Source organism: Fusarium flagelliforme, assembly GCF_020744385.1.
Source record: "Fusarium flagelliforme strain FIESC 12 MPI-CAGE-AA-0113 chromosome Unknown B0J16scaffold_3, whole genome shotgun sequence".
NCBI lineage: Eukaryota > Fungi > Ascomycota > Sordariomycetes > Hypocreales > Nectriaceae > Fusarium > Fusarium flagelliforme.
The window spans coordinates 4,225,930-4,240,505 of record NW_025763505.1 but is presented as its reverse complement, the minus strand read 5'-3'; the positions used below and the strand labels follow the sequence as shown (position 1 = coordinate 4,240,505).

The 14,576-nt window shown below is 48.4% G+C and overlaps 2 protein-coding genes across 2 annotated transcripts; both read left to right on the top strand.

The window, feature by feature from the left end:
- The first annotated feature begins 1,007 nt into the window (after window positions 1-1,007).
- On the top strand, window positions 1,008-2,181 carry B0J16DRAFT_339289 (uncharacterized protein). Its single transcript, XM_046127534.1, has 2 exons — window positions 1,008-1,453; window positions 1,518-2,181. The coding sequence occupies exons 1-2, from the start codon at window positions 1,339-1,341 to the stop codon at window positions 2,030-2,032; spliced, it is 630 nt and encodes a 209-aa protein (XP_045985212.1). The 5' UTR covers window positions 1,008-1,338; the 3' UTR covers window positions 2,033-2,181.
- A 9,441-nt stretch (window positions 2,182-11,622) lies between these two features.
- B0J16DRAFT_413676 (uncharacterized protein) lies at window positions 11,623-14,417 on the top strand. Its single transcript, XM_046133384.1, has 4 exons — window positions 11,623-12,031; window positions 12,094-12,477; window positions 12,525-13,412; window positions 14,146-14,417. The coding sequence occupies exons 1-4, from the start codon at window positions 11,657-11,659 to the stop codon at window positions 14,161-14,163; spliced, it is 1,665 nt and encodes a 554-aa protein (XP_045985211.1). The 5' UTR covers window positions 11,623-11,656; the 3' UTR covers window positions 14,164-14,417.
- Window positions 14,418-14,576: the final 159 nt, after the last annotated feature.

Genomic DNA, 14,576 nt, shown 5'->3' with positions numbered 1-14,576 from the left:
GTCACCTAAAATCGAGAAAAAGCGAAGCTGAATATGGGGAATCTGGGATCGTGGGACGTCATCCACCGATATGACGACAGTTCAAGAGCGACGATGGAGAGTCTAATCGGTCCCGTCTTCCCCTGGAGAGGTCAAAGGAATGCGATAAAAGACAAGGAGGAACAGGGCGAAGAGAGGGAATTAGTTGTATTAAAGTAGGAGACAGAAACGATCACGCGATTTCAAGTTGATCGTGTCAAAAGTTGGTAGGTAGAAGTTGTAAGATAGAGCAAGAGCAAGTAAAAGCGAGGCGGGCAAAAACGGCAGGGTCCATCGAGGTAAATGATACGACGGGGACGTTAATTCCATCATCAAATGGGGGCCGATGGCGGTGAAAGAGCGTGAATCATTCCCTAAAAAGCCCATTTTACAAGCCTACCTTGCCTAACGCTGGGCAGTATAGACGGATACAGCAGTTAGTTATCTGAACCCTGACCAAGGAATATGTATTCAATTTGATTTACATCCACATTCTTTACCTGTTCATGACTTTCATATCTTTATTATTAAATAATATCCCTTCAAACCCTTTCGTGATCACTACAATTCCCTAGTGGAGTCATCCTCAATGGCCCCAGATATGTCACGACCTGCTAACGACGTTTCTGGTTTGGTCTACGATGAAGCATCTCAAGTGAACTCCATTTTGCTACTCACAAGACACGGCAAAAGAGGAAACTTTTCACTACGCTAAAAACTAAGCTCCAGTAACAGAAGCCAGTCCCTTGCGGAGACTCACGTTTAGCGCGGCTGGAATGAACCCTGATATGCACCCTGCTGTACCGTGTGATGCAGTCTTGACGTGTAAGCGGACAGTAAAGAAGGAAAAAAAAGCAAGCTGAACCAGGAACGGACAGCAGCTTACAGTATGATGCGGATACTGTGCCTCTTATGGACGTTAACAGCTGTTCAATCATACATAGATCAGCTTTCTTGTTTATCTGTGTGACCTGGCAATGCATCGTAAACCCGAAGCAGATACCAGCAGCGTCTGAAACAGCCACTGCGACTCTGGCCCAACTGTTTGATGTACGTAGGTAATAGATAGAAGTCGACAGTTGGGCTTGAATTATCTAAGTATTTGTTTTTTGCTTTGTTGTACCTTGTTGATGTATCAAAATCTTGGGATCAGATTACAGAGTAGAATGGATGGCTCCACTATAGGTACTGTCGTACCTAGGTGAGGTGAGGTGAGCTCCACTTCTTCACCGAGAACAAAAGTGGACCCCATAAGTCCCATCCTAATTCTCATCAACGACAACTTACAATTCTCATAAAGAGACTTACAAAGCCACAGACATGGCTCCCAAACACCAAAAAGAAGGCGCTGATGCCGCTTCAGAGGCCAGTAAGCCTAAGCATGGCTTCAGAGTCGGTCCTGAGAATTTGCCAGACGGTCCCTGGCGACGAAAAGGTTTGTCGCATTCTCCTGTTAAAATTTTCATTCACATCGCATACTTACACTTTTTATCACACAGTCACCAAAGTCAAGAAGGAGTTGATTCACAAGGCAAAGGTCAAGAAGGCTTATGCGAAGATTAAGGCTCGTGAACAAGAAAATGCGCAACCTGCAAAGCCAATCCAGCCTGTTCAGGAGGAGGGTGATGAGGCAGGCGATGGCGAGACAAAGCAACCAGAGCAAGAGGCCGAGGTGATGCACCCCACGCGACATCTCATGCTGGCAGATGAGGCAAAGGCACAGGAGAACTCAGTTGGCGAGCACAATCCTGATGGCAACAGACGGCGCACCCGACGACCTGGCTACTACGAAAAGCAACTCACCAAGGCGGAGCAACGTCGCCAGGAGCAAGAGGCTCGAGAGGCCGAGTTTCAGCGCAGGCGCGAGGAGCGCGAGCAGAAGATTGCTGAGAGGGAGCGCTTCAAGAAGGCTATGGCCAAGACGAGAGATCGCGATGGCAACAAGAAGCTTGGCAGGGAGAGTTCCATATTGCTCGAGAAGGTCAGGAAGATGGTCGGTGACAAGAAGAAATAACGAGGTTAGCGAAACAGCGTGCTGAAGACTAGGAGAGGGCGTTTGAGAGGTTCTGTTACTGGGTTAGACAAAAGTTGACACACGAGTTTGATACCAAATGGCCGCCATAATCACATCAATCCAAGGCCAAATAATTGTTTGAGTTCACAAACTGTTATTGATCATCATGACATGAGACGTGTTGGTACAGCGATTGTCACAAGAATTGTGATATCATCAAATTTTTAAGCGCTATCGCAAGTCTGCGATCGCGTTTCAAGATGATTCATAACACGCGGATACATTCGCCAGTTTTATTTTAGCATGAGTAGCTTGTATCGAGTCAATCTATCATGTGACAGCGTATTCATGATTCTGCCTGAGTCGGGTCCGAGCCCTATGTTGTTGACATCTCCAGAAGCAAGCAATCTATTAAATGTTGTCTAGAACGACGAAGCTCCAGGGTCAGTAATGCGGTGTCAGTAACATTAAAACGATTTTGATGGGATCACTATGTAGGAAAGGGCCTCATATGTTACCCTAGAAAGCATGGTAATATTCACTAAATTGGCATTGGCCTCATTTTGACTTCTTGGTTGGTTCTAGCTTAGATCAAGTGTCAACCAGAAACAACACGAGGCACTTTGAGAATCATCACTCAACAGCTGCCGGTTGTCAGATATCCGTGCCTCAATATCAGCTGCTGTCGTTGCTCTAACAAGGATTAGCTTGCGAGCATCTAAACTCTTAAAGCATAGACAACCTCAAGTGAGTCACTTGCTGGTCGTTCTCTAAAAACAAGCAAATCTTCAGACTGCCAGGCGCTCAATTAGGAAACCCATCATGAAGACGGGGTTTTGAGATGAAAGCTTGTCAGGCTTAGTGCCTATAAGATTTGATTATATAGACTACGACTACTACAGTGATGCTTGGCTGCAGGTGTTACATTTGTGAGATCCAATTTTGAAGATCCGGTGTAAGTTGCCGGGCGCGCTTATGATCAAGGAGGGAAGGCTGATACTTGTCAAACTGCCGCTGGCTAAAAGGGTACAGACATGAAACTTGATGGAATCGGCTAAAAGACAGAAGTTGTGGTGATCTGCGTTGGTTGTAAGAAGAGTCTTTTGCTGCTGTAGAGTGAAAACGGCCGCAAAGGGATATTGTAGCGAAGAGATTATCCATACTTTGAGAAGAGGCAACTTGAAACAAGCGAAGGTGATGGAGCTGGGGTTTCAAGATATGCCTCGCTGGCTGTCAAGGGAAGTGATCAGCTGAGTGACAGAAACATGGAACGGGATATGCCGCGGTCGTCTGACTGGTGAGTGAGATTTATCTACTGCTACTACTACAAGGCTGGGTGAAGTCAATATCGTGAAGGTTGCATGAGGTTATACTTGGATACGAGTCTAAGTCTGATATTGGGTTTATAAGCTGACACCGACATTAACAAGGTAGTGCCAGTAATGTCAGCCCTTGGATAAGCTTGGTAACGGTTATGAGATAGTGACAAGTTAAAGAGAGGTTGTCTGATGCTCACTCAATTCATATTCGAGGGAAATTGAAGTTCCAGGGACGTGGTCGTGACAAGCTCCAGTCAAAACCATCGAGACCCCTGCACTCGAAACCGATCCATGCAGCCAAGTCCACTGAACTAGACCCCTTTCTCACACTTGCATTGAATATCTTTTCAGGGTCGTTGGTTTCATGATGGAATCTTTCGGCCAACTGTTGTGAGTGTGTCTAACCCTAGATGATTGGGCTGATAAAGTTACGCTGTAAATGGAGGCGTTGTTCTACTGTACTCGCATAACAGTAGCATTCAGGATATACGCAGATACGGTAGCGATGTTCTACCGAAGCAAGGGAGAAGATCCTCTTGTTGGCCCATCACACGTTTCATGATGTGCGTTTCGTTAATGCCTTCTTCGGGTCCAGGTCCTCAAGACCACAAAATGTGTTGTACGTACATACATAGTGCATGGAAAAAACTCAACCAATCTGTCTGAAACAACCGAACTTGAAGCGCACGCATTACATACGATGAGGAGTTGAGTTTCTTTTTTCCTTACTAATACCGGTTATTAGCTTACCGACTTTTCAATGTTGCTTTGCTTTTGCCCGCTATGATCTTCAGTTATAGGAATAATCAAGCACAGCAGTTAAAGACATACATATGCACTGAACCTAATTTATATGGCTGCTTGCATCTGAGTTCCATCGTGTTGTGCGGGTATCCGTTTGGTGGAGTAGACTTTGTACAACTGTTCTGTACTCTGAAGCTCTCCTCTCCTGTCAGGTTGTTTTGCCACTGGCTTGACTTCATTCCTCGCATTCATGATTCCAACCTCAGAGTTCCAGTCCTCCTGGCAACACGGTATCTATCAACGGTGATGTGTACAATTGCAATTGGCTTTCAATATTGCAGATTTATTGCTTAGACATCTCTGCAAAAAAAGCAATGTCTCGTTAGTGATCTTATCCCTCCAGACCCCGCCTGAGCTGCCCGGCCATCGGATCGACACTGCAAAGAAGCTGGAGCTCGATCCCCTCCCCTCCATAAGGCACGGCACGGCACGGCAGACATACCTCCATGATCCAGTCGTGTCCGCCACAAGCGCCTCTTTTGGTACTTTGAATTGCCTGTTCCTGTTACTCCAACATGCATCTCAAGAGTTGTGTGCACTTTCTTTGACCAAAGCTTACTATTATCTTGTGCGTCCCCAGCTTCAGCCTTTTGCTAGAGGTTACCCTGCCCCTTGGACTCTGCGTCTAGCGGCTTGCGCTAGTAAGGCGTCAGGTTTGTCTGTTTCTTCAGGCGCATTGTTAGTCTCAGGACGGTCTCTTGGATGGAGATGGGAAAGAGATTGATTGTGGGATGGCCTGTAATGATAGGTTTGAACCCACGAGATTGTTAATCAAAACTGCCCTCAGCTCGCTACACCTTGTATAAACCCGTTATGCCTAGTAGCAACGTGGTAGATACAACAGTATCATAACCTTGACTAGTCTTCGAGCTGATGTTGACAACTTCACCGTCTATGAATAATCATGCGCCCCATTATGCTACTCAAGGTTTTCCCTAGTCATGCCGTAGCAACACACACGACACGAAGTCAATTCATGAGCATGTGAAAGAGTTGATTCAGCGTATTTTCCGATCAAGGGCGATTCAATTATTCTGCTACGTGGATCAATATCATTCCAATACAAGGCCCCCTACTATAGCTGGCATTGAATCGTTGAACGCGGCATCTACATATCAATATCGAATAGGCTGAAGGGCGGGCGGGAGTTTAAACATCCAATCAGCCTATGTACGTTTCGTTCTTATTCGAATCAAGGTTTATCGTACCTTACAGGACGAAACAGTCAGACAGACAGTGCAGTGCACCTTTACCTTAATATTCCACAGCATGTATCATCGTATACGAGACAACAAGTCAAATCAATTGCGTGTGTAGTTGCGTGTGTGTACTCTACTCAAAAATGCCCCTGATGTATCCGTAGGTACTACTGTGCAATCCCTGCTTCTCTAAAAAAGCCCGACCGCTCAAAGCACTCGACATCTCTCATTGAATGACAGTCTGCCAAGATGGAGACCTTGGTGAGACTGGAGATCACCTTGAGCCAAGTAGCTGCCAGCCCAGGCCTGGAACGGCTAGGGGCCGTTTAGCGCGCTGGTCCCCTGGGGCTTGACCCCTCTCACTGTTCAGTGTCCCAGCCTTAGTGGGTGATCCCCTGGGACCTAGGAACCCCCCCTTAAGAACCTCCAGCTCTGAGTCCCGCCCGTCCTGAGCTGGACTGGAGCCCCCCTCTTCAGTGGCTGTTCATGTTCATCCCATCCACATTCGGATCCTACTCGACGTCTCCATTCATTCCAATCCTCTGCTCTCCCCCAGGACCACGACATATCCGGATCAGATCCAATCCAATCCAATCCATCCTCTCTTTCTCTTTACCCTTTTGCCTTCGTGTGGTCCGAACATAATCAAAACACTTTGTCATCCATCATCCCTTGAATTTGTTACGTCGTCATTGTCATTGCCTTGCTTGTCTTTCTTTGCCCTGGGTCGAATTTACATTCAGTACTTCATCCAGCTTACATCCACTGGCTGTTCCGTTGTACGCCGATCCCTCCTGCAGTAACGATATCGACTGGGACATTTCCCTCCATCACATCGCTCATCACCCATCGCTTAGCTTAGCTTTTCTCTCGTAGAGATTCCTTCGCTTCCATTGCCTCCTACGTCGAATCTACAATTACAGCAACTTCTCCAAACCCGGCCGACCTTCTTCTAGCGAATCCATCGTTAGACACCCCTTGTCCGTTTCTCAACCTGGGCCCTTGTCCTCATCAAACCCTCCACACGCCCCCTGGTTTGGTTTGGTTCCGACTGCTTGCTGTTGGCCTCCGCTCTGGCTTTTGACTTATTAGCCTGGCTTTACTGGGCTGTCCACTGCTTCCTGAATTTTGAACTCCATTCAAGTTCCTGTCAGTCTCCCTCTCTGTAGGGGTACTTCTGTCGACGCTGTCAACAAGTATTGCTACCCCGTTCGATCGAACACATACCGACCGCCTCAACCACTTTCTTCCCGCTCCGATTCCTCGACGACTTCCGCCCACCGCGATCCCTGATCCGACTCCTTTGCCCCCCGATACGACATCGTCCATGACGCCTGCTCTCTAGCTGCGTCGTGTTGCTTGCTACCTTGGGCTGCAACAATTCTGTGTCTGAATGCCCTATCCGCTCTAGGCACCACATTTCGATCGCTCCGCCCCAAGTTACGAGTTCTAGTTTCACTCTTTTCTCAGCACATTGCCCACAATGGCCAGTATCGTGGAAGATTATTTGGAGAGTCCTGGAATGGAACAGGAGACAGACGATGTCTTCCCCTGTAAAGGCTGCGGAGAGGTATGATGTTCTGCTCTACTCGGAGGAGAATTGAGAATGAATTGCTAACAAGTTGCAAAGATCCTCGAGGAAGGCAAAGCGTTCGAATTAGGTACGTTACAGACTGAAGAATAACACTTCTGACGGGGTGTGTTTGGTGACCCGAGACAGTCACCAGCACTTCACCGCAAGAATTACAAAGCGCATTTCATCATGACACAGCAAGCTGACATTTTCAACAGCCGGCAACCGATGGCATCTAGATTGCTTCCGTTGTAACACCTGCGGAACACTTCTCGACTCCGACGCGAACCTCCTACTCCTCGGTGATGGATCTCTCATCTGCAACAACTGTACATACAGCTGCAGCGCCTGCGGCAATAAGATTGAAGACCTAGCTATCCTTACTGGGGAGCAGGCGTTTTGTGCCACATGTTTCCGTTGTCGCAACTGTAAACGCAAAATCGAAAACCTTCGATATGCACGCACTTCCCAAGGCATATTCTGCATGGGCTGTCACGAAACTCTGATGGCTAGGCGTAGGAAAAAATCAAAAGCTGCAGCCGCTGCAAAAGCAAGAGAAAAAGAGCATTCACCGATGATCACAGAGAAGTCTTTGCCCGCTCTTCCTGCGAATGCTATACCACCAAACGCATTTTCCAACGACCGGGTAGATCCTGATTCGGATACTGCCACGGAGCTCTCTCCGCGACCTCGGAATCACACCCGCCATGAGTCTTCGTCTCGCAGCAGTTCACGACCAGCTCGTTCTCCTGAGCGAAAGCCCGATGGCTTGAGCCTGCCCTCTACGACCTACCGAAGCAACCGCAACTCAACCATGGTTTCGCGGAATGAAAACAATACTAACGATGATGGCTTCCTTATCTCGGTCGCCCTGGATCCTAGCCCACACCCAACGCCGAAATCAACTTCTGATAATCTGGGAGAGGGTAAATCGAAGGATGCAGACTATTTCGGTTCGGCAAAGCCTCCTTCTGAGAAGAGAAACGACTCTCGTACTTCAACCCCACATATTGCTTTCCAATCGAAGGGCCGTCAAGCATCTACTTCAGAACACGACATCCCGCCCAAGCTACCTGATCGAAAGCATTCCAAATCCTCACAACGGGAGTCCGCCAAACCATCACCCGCTATCGATGAACAAAAGACGAGCGGTCGCCGCCCACCCACAGAGGACTTTAAGCTGCAAGAGGCCCCCAAGAGCAAGAAGCTTCTTTCAAGGAGCAGCTCGCAATCGTCCAGTATACCTGCTGAGACGAACTCCGTGAGGACTAGCAATGGACAACCAAGTAAGGCTGGCCAGGGCAGTCTACCTCACTCCGATAGTAACGCAACCACACCCGCCTCTCGTTCGTCGCTGGAGTCGAGGTATCTGGATGAGGACGAGCTTCGTGCATCGATGGATTCATCGACCAGAACATCCTCTAGACCAGAGAACGCAAAGCCGCTTGCTAGGAAGGATGTTCCCGCTTCCTCCGGCAGAAATGGTATTTATTCATCCAAGTCCCGGAGCTACTCACAGACACTGACAGAAAGGTTAGCAAATGGCAGCAGCCGCCAACAGAGCCGACAAGAATCACCCGACGATCCCACTCCTACGCGCCAAACCCCGTCTCGAAGCATTTCGGAGCAAAAGAAGACCTACACGCAACCACGTTCGGCACCCGCGCCTCCAGGCTCCCAGAACAGGGGCCAGAAAGACGAAAATGGCGAGCCCAAGGTCTCGCCAAAGCTACCTAGATGGAGCAGTGGCGGCGACTTCAGCATGGATGAGGATATGGCACGGATACTAGGCACTGACGAAGGCTCTACATCGATTCTCCGCAGAGTTTCCAACGCGGTAAGACACGGTCGCACCGGCAGCGTGGAGTCACCCAACCAGATGCATCCAGGGAACAGACACACCAGGAGCATCAGTGAAACTACACGAGCCACTGGATCACCCCGCTGGCCCAGGACACCAGTCGCTGATGATTATCATGCGCAGGACATCAGCAGCCCCATGTCACTGACATCAGGTGACGACCCTGCCTTCCTCAAACGACAACTACGAAACTCCGAGCAGCGAGTCGCGGAGCTCGAAAGGCAGTTCACTACTGAAAAAGATCTTAAGAGCCTTAACAGGAAGCTTGTGGAGAAGCGAAAGACGGTTTCTGTTCTTGACACACAGACTGAGATTATGATTCGACAGCTGGAAGTGTTGGCCGGTTATGTTGAGCGAGCCAAAGAAACCAAGACACCTGTAGACCCTCGAGATTTGGAAGAGTCCGCGATCAAGGAGTTTGTTCAGAAACTCGATAAGGTCAAGTCGGCTATGTCTGCCGCCATCGAACAGCTTCATGAGGAGCGGGACCTGTTGTGTGAAGAGAAGGACCAAGCCATTGCGGATCGAGACCGCGCTCTCCTTGAGTTTGAGCAGTTATCATCTAAGAACGCACAGCTTGCTGATATGAACAACGATTTGACACATCAGATCCAAGAACGGTTCAAATCACAGATTGGAGGCGACATTAAGTCTCCTGGCGCTCTTGGCATCTATGGCGTCGGCAAGGGTCTCAATGCCTCGTCGCTCAACCTCGACGCTGCCAGTTTGTCAACTGGAGCTACATTGGTTCCTGCTGATGAGGAGCCTATCGTCGAAGCTGGCCCTACTGTGGTACAGGTCAGAAAGGGTCAGGCCAAGAAGTTCAACTGGAAGAAGGGTTCCAAGGGATTGGCCCAAGGCGTTGCCAAGGGTGTCAACAGAGCCGTTGTCGCATTCCAGAATGACCGCGAGAGAATGCAGCAACAGGGTGGGTTAAGCGGAGAGAACATTGGCATGCCCTACAACATGACAGTCGCCCAAGTTGAAGCTCCAGCTGGTATTCCTTCCAACGGCCATGTCACACACGAGAAGCACAGCACTGCTTCAGCGCTAGCTAAGAAACAGGAGGAGCGTGAGCGTGAACGTCAAGGCTTTGGATTCTTCGGAAAGAAGAACGCAATGCCCAAGTCTGGCTCCGCGGGTACTATGAACAACGCTGAGGCAGCCGAACCTGCCACAGTTCTCTTTGGATCCGATCTCGCAGAGCGAGCTGACCATGAACGCCGACAAATCCCTAGCGTGGTAACAAGATGTATCGAAGAAGTTGAACTGAGGGGCATGGATCAAGAGGGTATCTACCGAAAGACTGGTGGTAATTCACAGGTCAACATGATCAAGGATGGTTTCAGCAAGGACGAGAACTTTGACATCTCGGATCCCGACCTTGATATTACGGCCGTTACCAGTGTGCTGAAGCAATATTTCCGCAAGCTTCCAGTGCCCCTACTTACATTCGATGTGTACGAGCGCGTTCTTGAGTCGAATGGTGAGTCTAGCTCCTTTCCTTTCACAAGACCAGTAAAATGCTAACAGTTGATAGCCATTGTTGATGAAGAGGAACGAAGCGATCACCTACGTAAGACGTTTGCCTCGATGCCCCAACGGCATCGTGATTGTCTCGAGTTTCTCATGTTCCATCTTGCACGCGTTGCTCAGCGTGAACCCGAGAACTTGGTATGTGATACACATTATTGGTTGTTTATGTCAGTTACTAACAGAATCTTCTAGATGTCTCCCAAGAACCTGGCTGTCGTGTTTGCACCTACCATTATGCGCGATACAAGTCTTGAGCGTGAAATGACAGACATGCACGCCAAGAACCTTGCGATACAGTTTGTTATTGAGAACAGTAATACGATTTTCGAGGATGCTTAGAGAGCCCGAAATATCTATTCGGACAGGACTTACGAACACCGTATCCCTTCATATACGAGATCGAGACCAAGGCCCTCAAGTTGTGGATTCTTGGGTTACTCTTACAGAGACGCGATCTAGGGTTATGATGGAAAAGGGGGAAAGAAAATTATTCGGGCACTCGTTGGATTTGAGAGCGCCGATGCTGGTTTGCTTGCATGTGTCATCCAACCCGCAGCGCAGGGCGTTTTGTGCCAGGACATTTAATGATATCCAATTCTTTTCTCACGACTGTTTTGCCTTGTTTGTTCTTCTGGGCATGGCTTCTTGGGCCATTCCCTGTTTTATGCGTTTTTGATGATGGCGGGTTGAGGGTTAAGGGGGGAGTATTGGTTAGCTTGTGTACGTTCATGAAGGGTGTTGCTCGCTGATGGATATATTTACTCTTGAGGGTATTGTTTGTATCTTTTTCGTACCCCATTGATGCGACATTGGCATCATTGCGCTTATAACGTATATCAACATCTTGTCTATCTAGGCCGTATTGATAATGTCCTATCGTTGCAGCAACGTTTATTCACTCGCTCACACTGATATCCTGCTGCATAGTATCTGCTCAACAGTAATAGTCTTAAAGTGCCCATTGTAGTAGCGTGGCCAATCTTCATCCCACTGGTCTCAACACTTGTGTCCTGCATCTACCTGCATCGCAATGGGCTCCGAGAAAAGAAGGAAGCCACCGCCACTTTCGTCTCGATCTTGCCCTGATGAGCCGCTGGCTGCACAACAGAGAGAAGGAAAGAGGGGAGAGTTGGGGGCTAATGCAACCAACAGTCACTCTTCAGCTCTCATTTATAGATGCTGCATGCTCAGCCTCAGCCTGATTCGGTACTTCACTGCACCAGAGCCTGATCTTGGTATCTAAATACTATTCAGCTCTTCCCCCAAAGATGAATTTTCGTATCCTTATTTCTCTCAGCATTATACCTATCGTGGCGATGGTGATGGCTGACCATGGCTCAAAAAGATACGAGCGATTTTTCGGAGCCCGTTTTCCAACCATGGAAAATCGTCAAATATCCTGAAAATAACCAAACCAATCTCACTGCTATCGCCTGGGTCGACTCGCCGGACGTTCGAGGTACCTTCGATATCCTTCAGAGCTGCATCTTGACGCTTGTCGCATGTATATACACAGCTTTACATCTTGACGTTCCTATCAAGACGGCATGGCATGAAGTGTTTCTCTACAAGCTCAAGTGGACTGCGATCACCCTATTTGCGCCAGAGATTTCTCTTTACATGGCAGCAGACCAATTGCAGCAGGCTTGGAGTCTCAAGGCCAAACTTCGTGCTCTGCAGACGAGTTCTCCTTCTGACAAAGACCATGTGAGTTCACTCCCAGACCACATCACCAACAATGGTTCTGATAACTCTGCCCTACTATCTAGATCGTTGTCGATATGTCTTATGCCTTTTTCATCGTCATGGGCGGTGTTCGAGTGAATGTTGACGACGTTTTATCATTTCCTGACCTTCACGACAAGGCTTTTCGACACTTCAACCCTGCGAATCGTCCATATTCAGTACGATTGAGCCCTCTGACAGTAATATGGCTGGCAGAAAGAGGTCACTGGATACCAATTTCGAAGAAGAAGATTGATGATAAGAGTAAAGCCGACTATTTTCAGAAATTACTCGTGATGACACAAGTTCTGTGGATGATCATGCAATGCATCATGCGAAAGATTAAGCATTTGCCCCTCAGTTTGTTAGAGGTACACACCATGGTTCATGTTGTGTGTGCTATATTTCTCTACATGTGCTGGTTTAGAGTGCGTTTTGGGAACTGGACTTTGAACTCTTTACTGACTGTTGCTAGAAACCTCTCGATGTTCACCAACCAGAAATCATCAGACCGGAGGCTTTCAAGGGAGAGATAGCCCTCTTAATACAGCGCCAATATTATCCTAATATGTCGACCAGGTTAGCTTTGTTTCCTCCTCAGCAAGATCCTGATCGGTTACCGCCACCAAGAAGAGGTGGCTTGGTACAGCCTGGCTGGGTCATACCAAAATCATCGAAATCTAGCCACAACCAAGAAATTGAAGAGCTTCAACCACTTCAGGGCACACCTACGTCCTCACAGACATGGAGTGACTTGACTCAGACGAAGGATTCAGCAGCGACTGTTGTTCATAAGGAACGAAGCAATATATGGGCCAATTCACGGCCGGGGCCTTGGGTGAAGCCAGAGCCAGGACTGGAGATGTGGCCAGGGGACATTCTGCCCTCCGGTCTCCTATACCACTCCGAATTCACAACCCTACCTCTTATATTGACAAAAGAGTTTCTCTGTCGCTGGGATGCCATACTTTCAACCTTTCCGTTCTACGATCGTGACTCACTAGCCACTACAGCCAAGTTCATCAAAGTAAACGAAACGACGTGGCACTTCGAACTGGTAGATCCGAAGAACGACCCGGGGCCTCCAAATGGTCAAGATCTTTTTCTTGCACGATTGCCGGAATTTGGACCGGTCCTGGAATGTGCTTATAGAACTATGCCTTTCGGCGAAGGGAAGAGAAATTTGGACATCAACTTCAGTTTCTTCACAGAAAATGAGAATGTCTTCGGTCTTTCTGGCTTCTTTAAAGAATTCCCCTGGTTGGCTGGTCTCTTCCTGGTCTTATCAGGTATCTACGGTGGCGTCCATCTTTCCGCCTGGAACTGGGCCTTTCCAAGCAATCTGGAGAGGCTGATATGGATCGTAAGCTGCCTCTATATCTCCGTTGCGTTGGTGGTGTACTTCCTTATGTCAGTGTTTGATCGGTTCATTAATACTGATCCGGGTGATACGGGATGGACTGCGTGGTTGTTCACGTTGGTTGCGTACTGGCTTGCACTGATTACATATATGGCAGCACGGTGTTTTGTTGTTTTTGAATCGTTTTACAGCCTCAGGCATGTCCCTCAGGGCGTTTATGTATCGCCTGCGTGGGTTGAAATGTTTCCTCATTTCTAGTACCTTAGTCAAAGTGACCGAGATATTTCGTTTCGTACTTAATGGCAGAGTCAAGTGTTCCATGACCCTGGTACATGGCCACAGGCGACTAGCTGAATAGGTACGCTGACAATAGATCCATCCATACCTAGACATAGTGGTTGCAGCACTACTTGACGCGTGATAGTGACATGGCGCGCTGCCATTTGCCAATGTCGCAGTTAGGTCCGTGAATAACCAACCTACTGCAAACAAACAAAGAGTGAAACTGTAAGCTTTGCGTCTATTGTCTCTGCTCAGACCACATCTGTCAAGCACGATCCATGTTATGTCTCTGCTGCTTTTTGCGGTTCGCTTCGAATCGTCCTAGGGCGCCGCAGCCGCAGATAACCTTGAGATTGATGATAGCGATAACCCAAACCCATGCATTTTCCCCGCGTTCTGTGAACAAGCAGTCGCCTGCTTGCGCACAGCGAGGTCTCGGTACTGTACTGTACAGGGGATCCAGGGACCCTAGATGACTGGGCTTGCTTCTATTGTTGGGGTGTGTGGTTCACCCTGAACTGAAAGATGGACGTTGGTTGGCGCTGGACCTGTCGGGCTGGTTGCTAGGGGCGGCAGAAGAGTTGCTGGCTGACTCTAGAACAGCGGGAGGTTCCCCACGTGTACTCCTGGCTAGTACTGTAGCAGCAGTCCATGGATCAGGGAAGCGAGGAAAGGGGATGACAGACTAGGCCCTGAAGATCATAGCTGTTGGAACTGTCGACTCGTTAATCTAATCAACTAAGTAATCTAATATTAAAAAAATCTCAACAAAAATGTGCCGCGAAAAAAAGAGGAACGCGTAAAAAGGAGATACGTACTGTTTATGCTGATGGATCCATGGATGCTGGCAGGGGGAACTCATCGGGTAATAGCGCTATGTCAGGT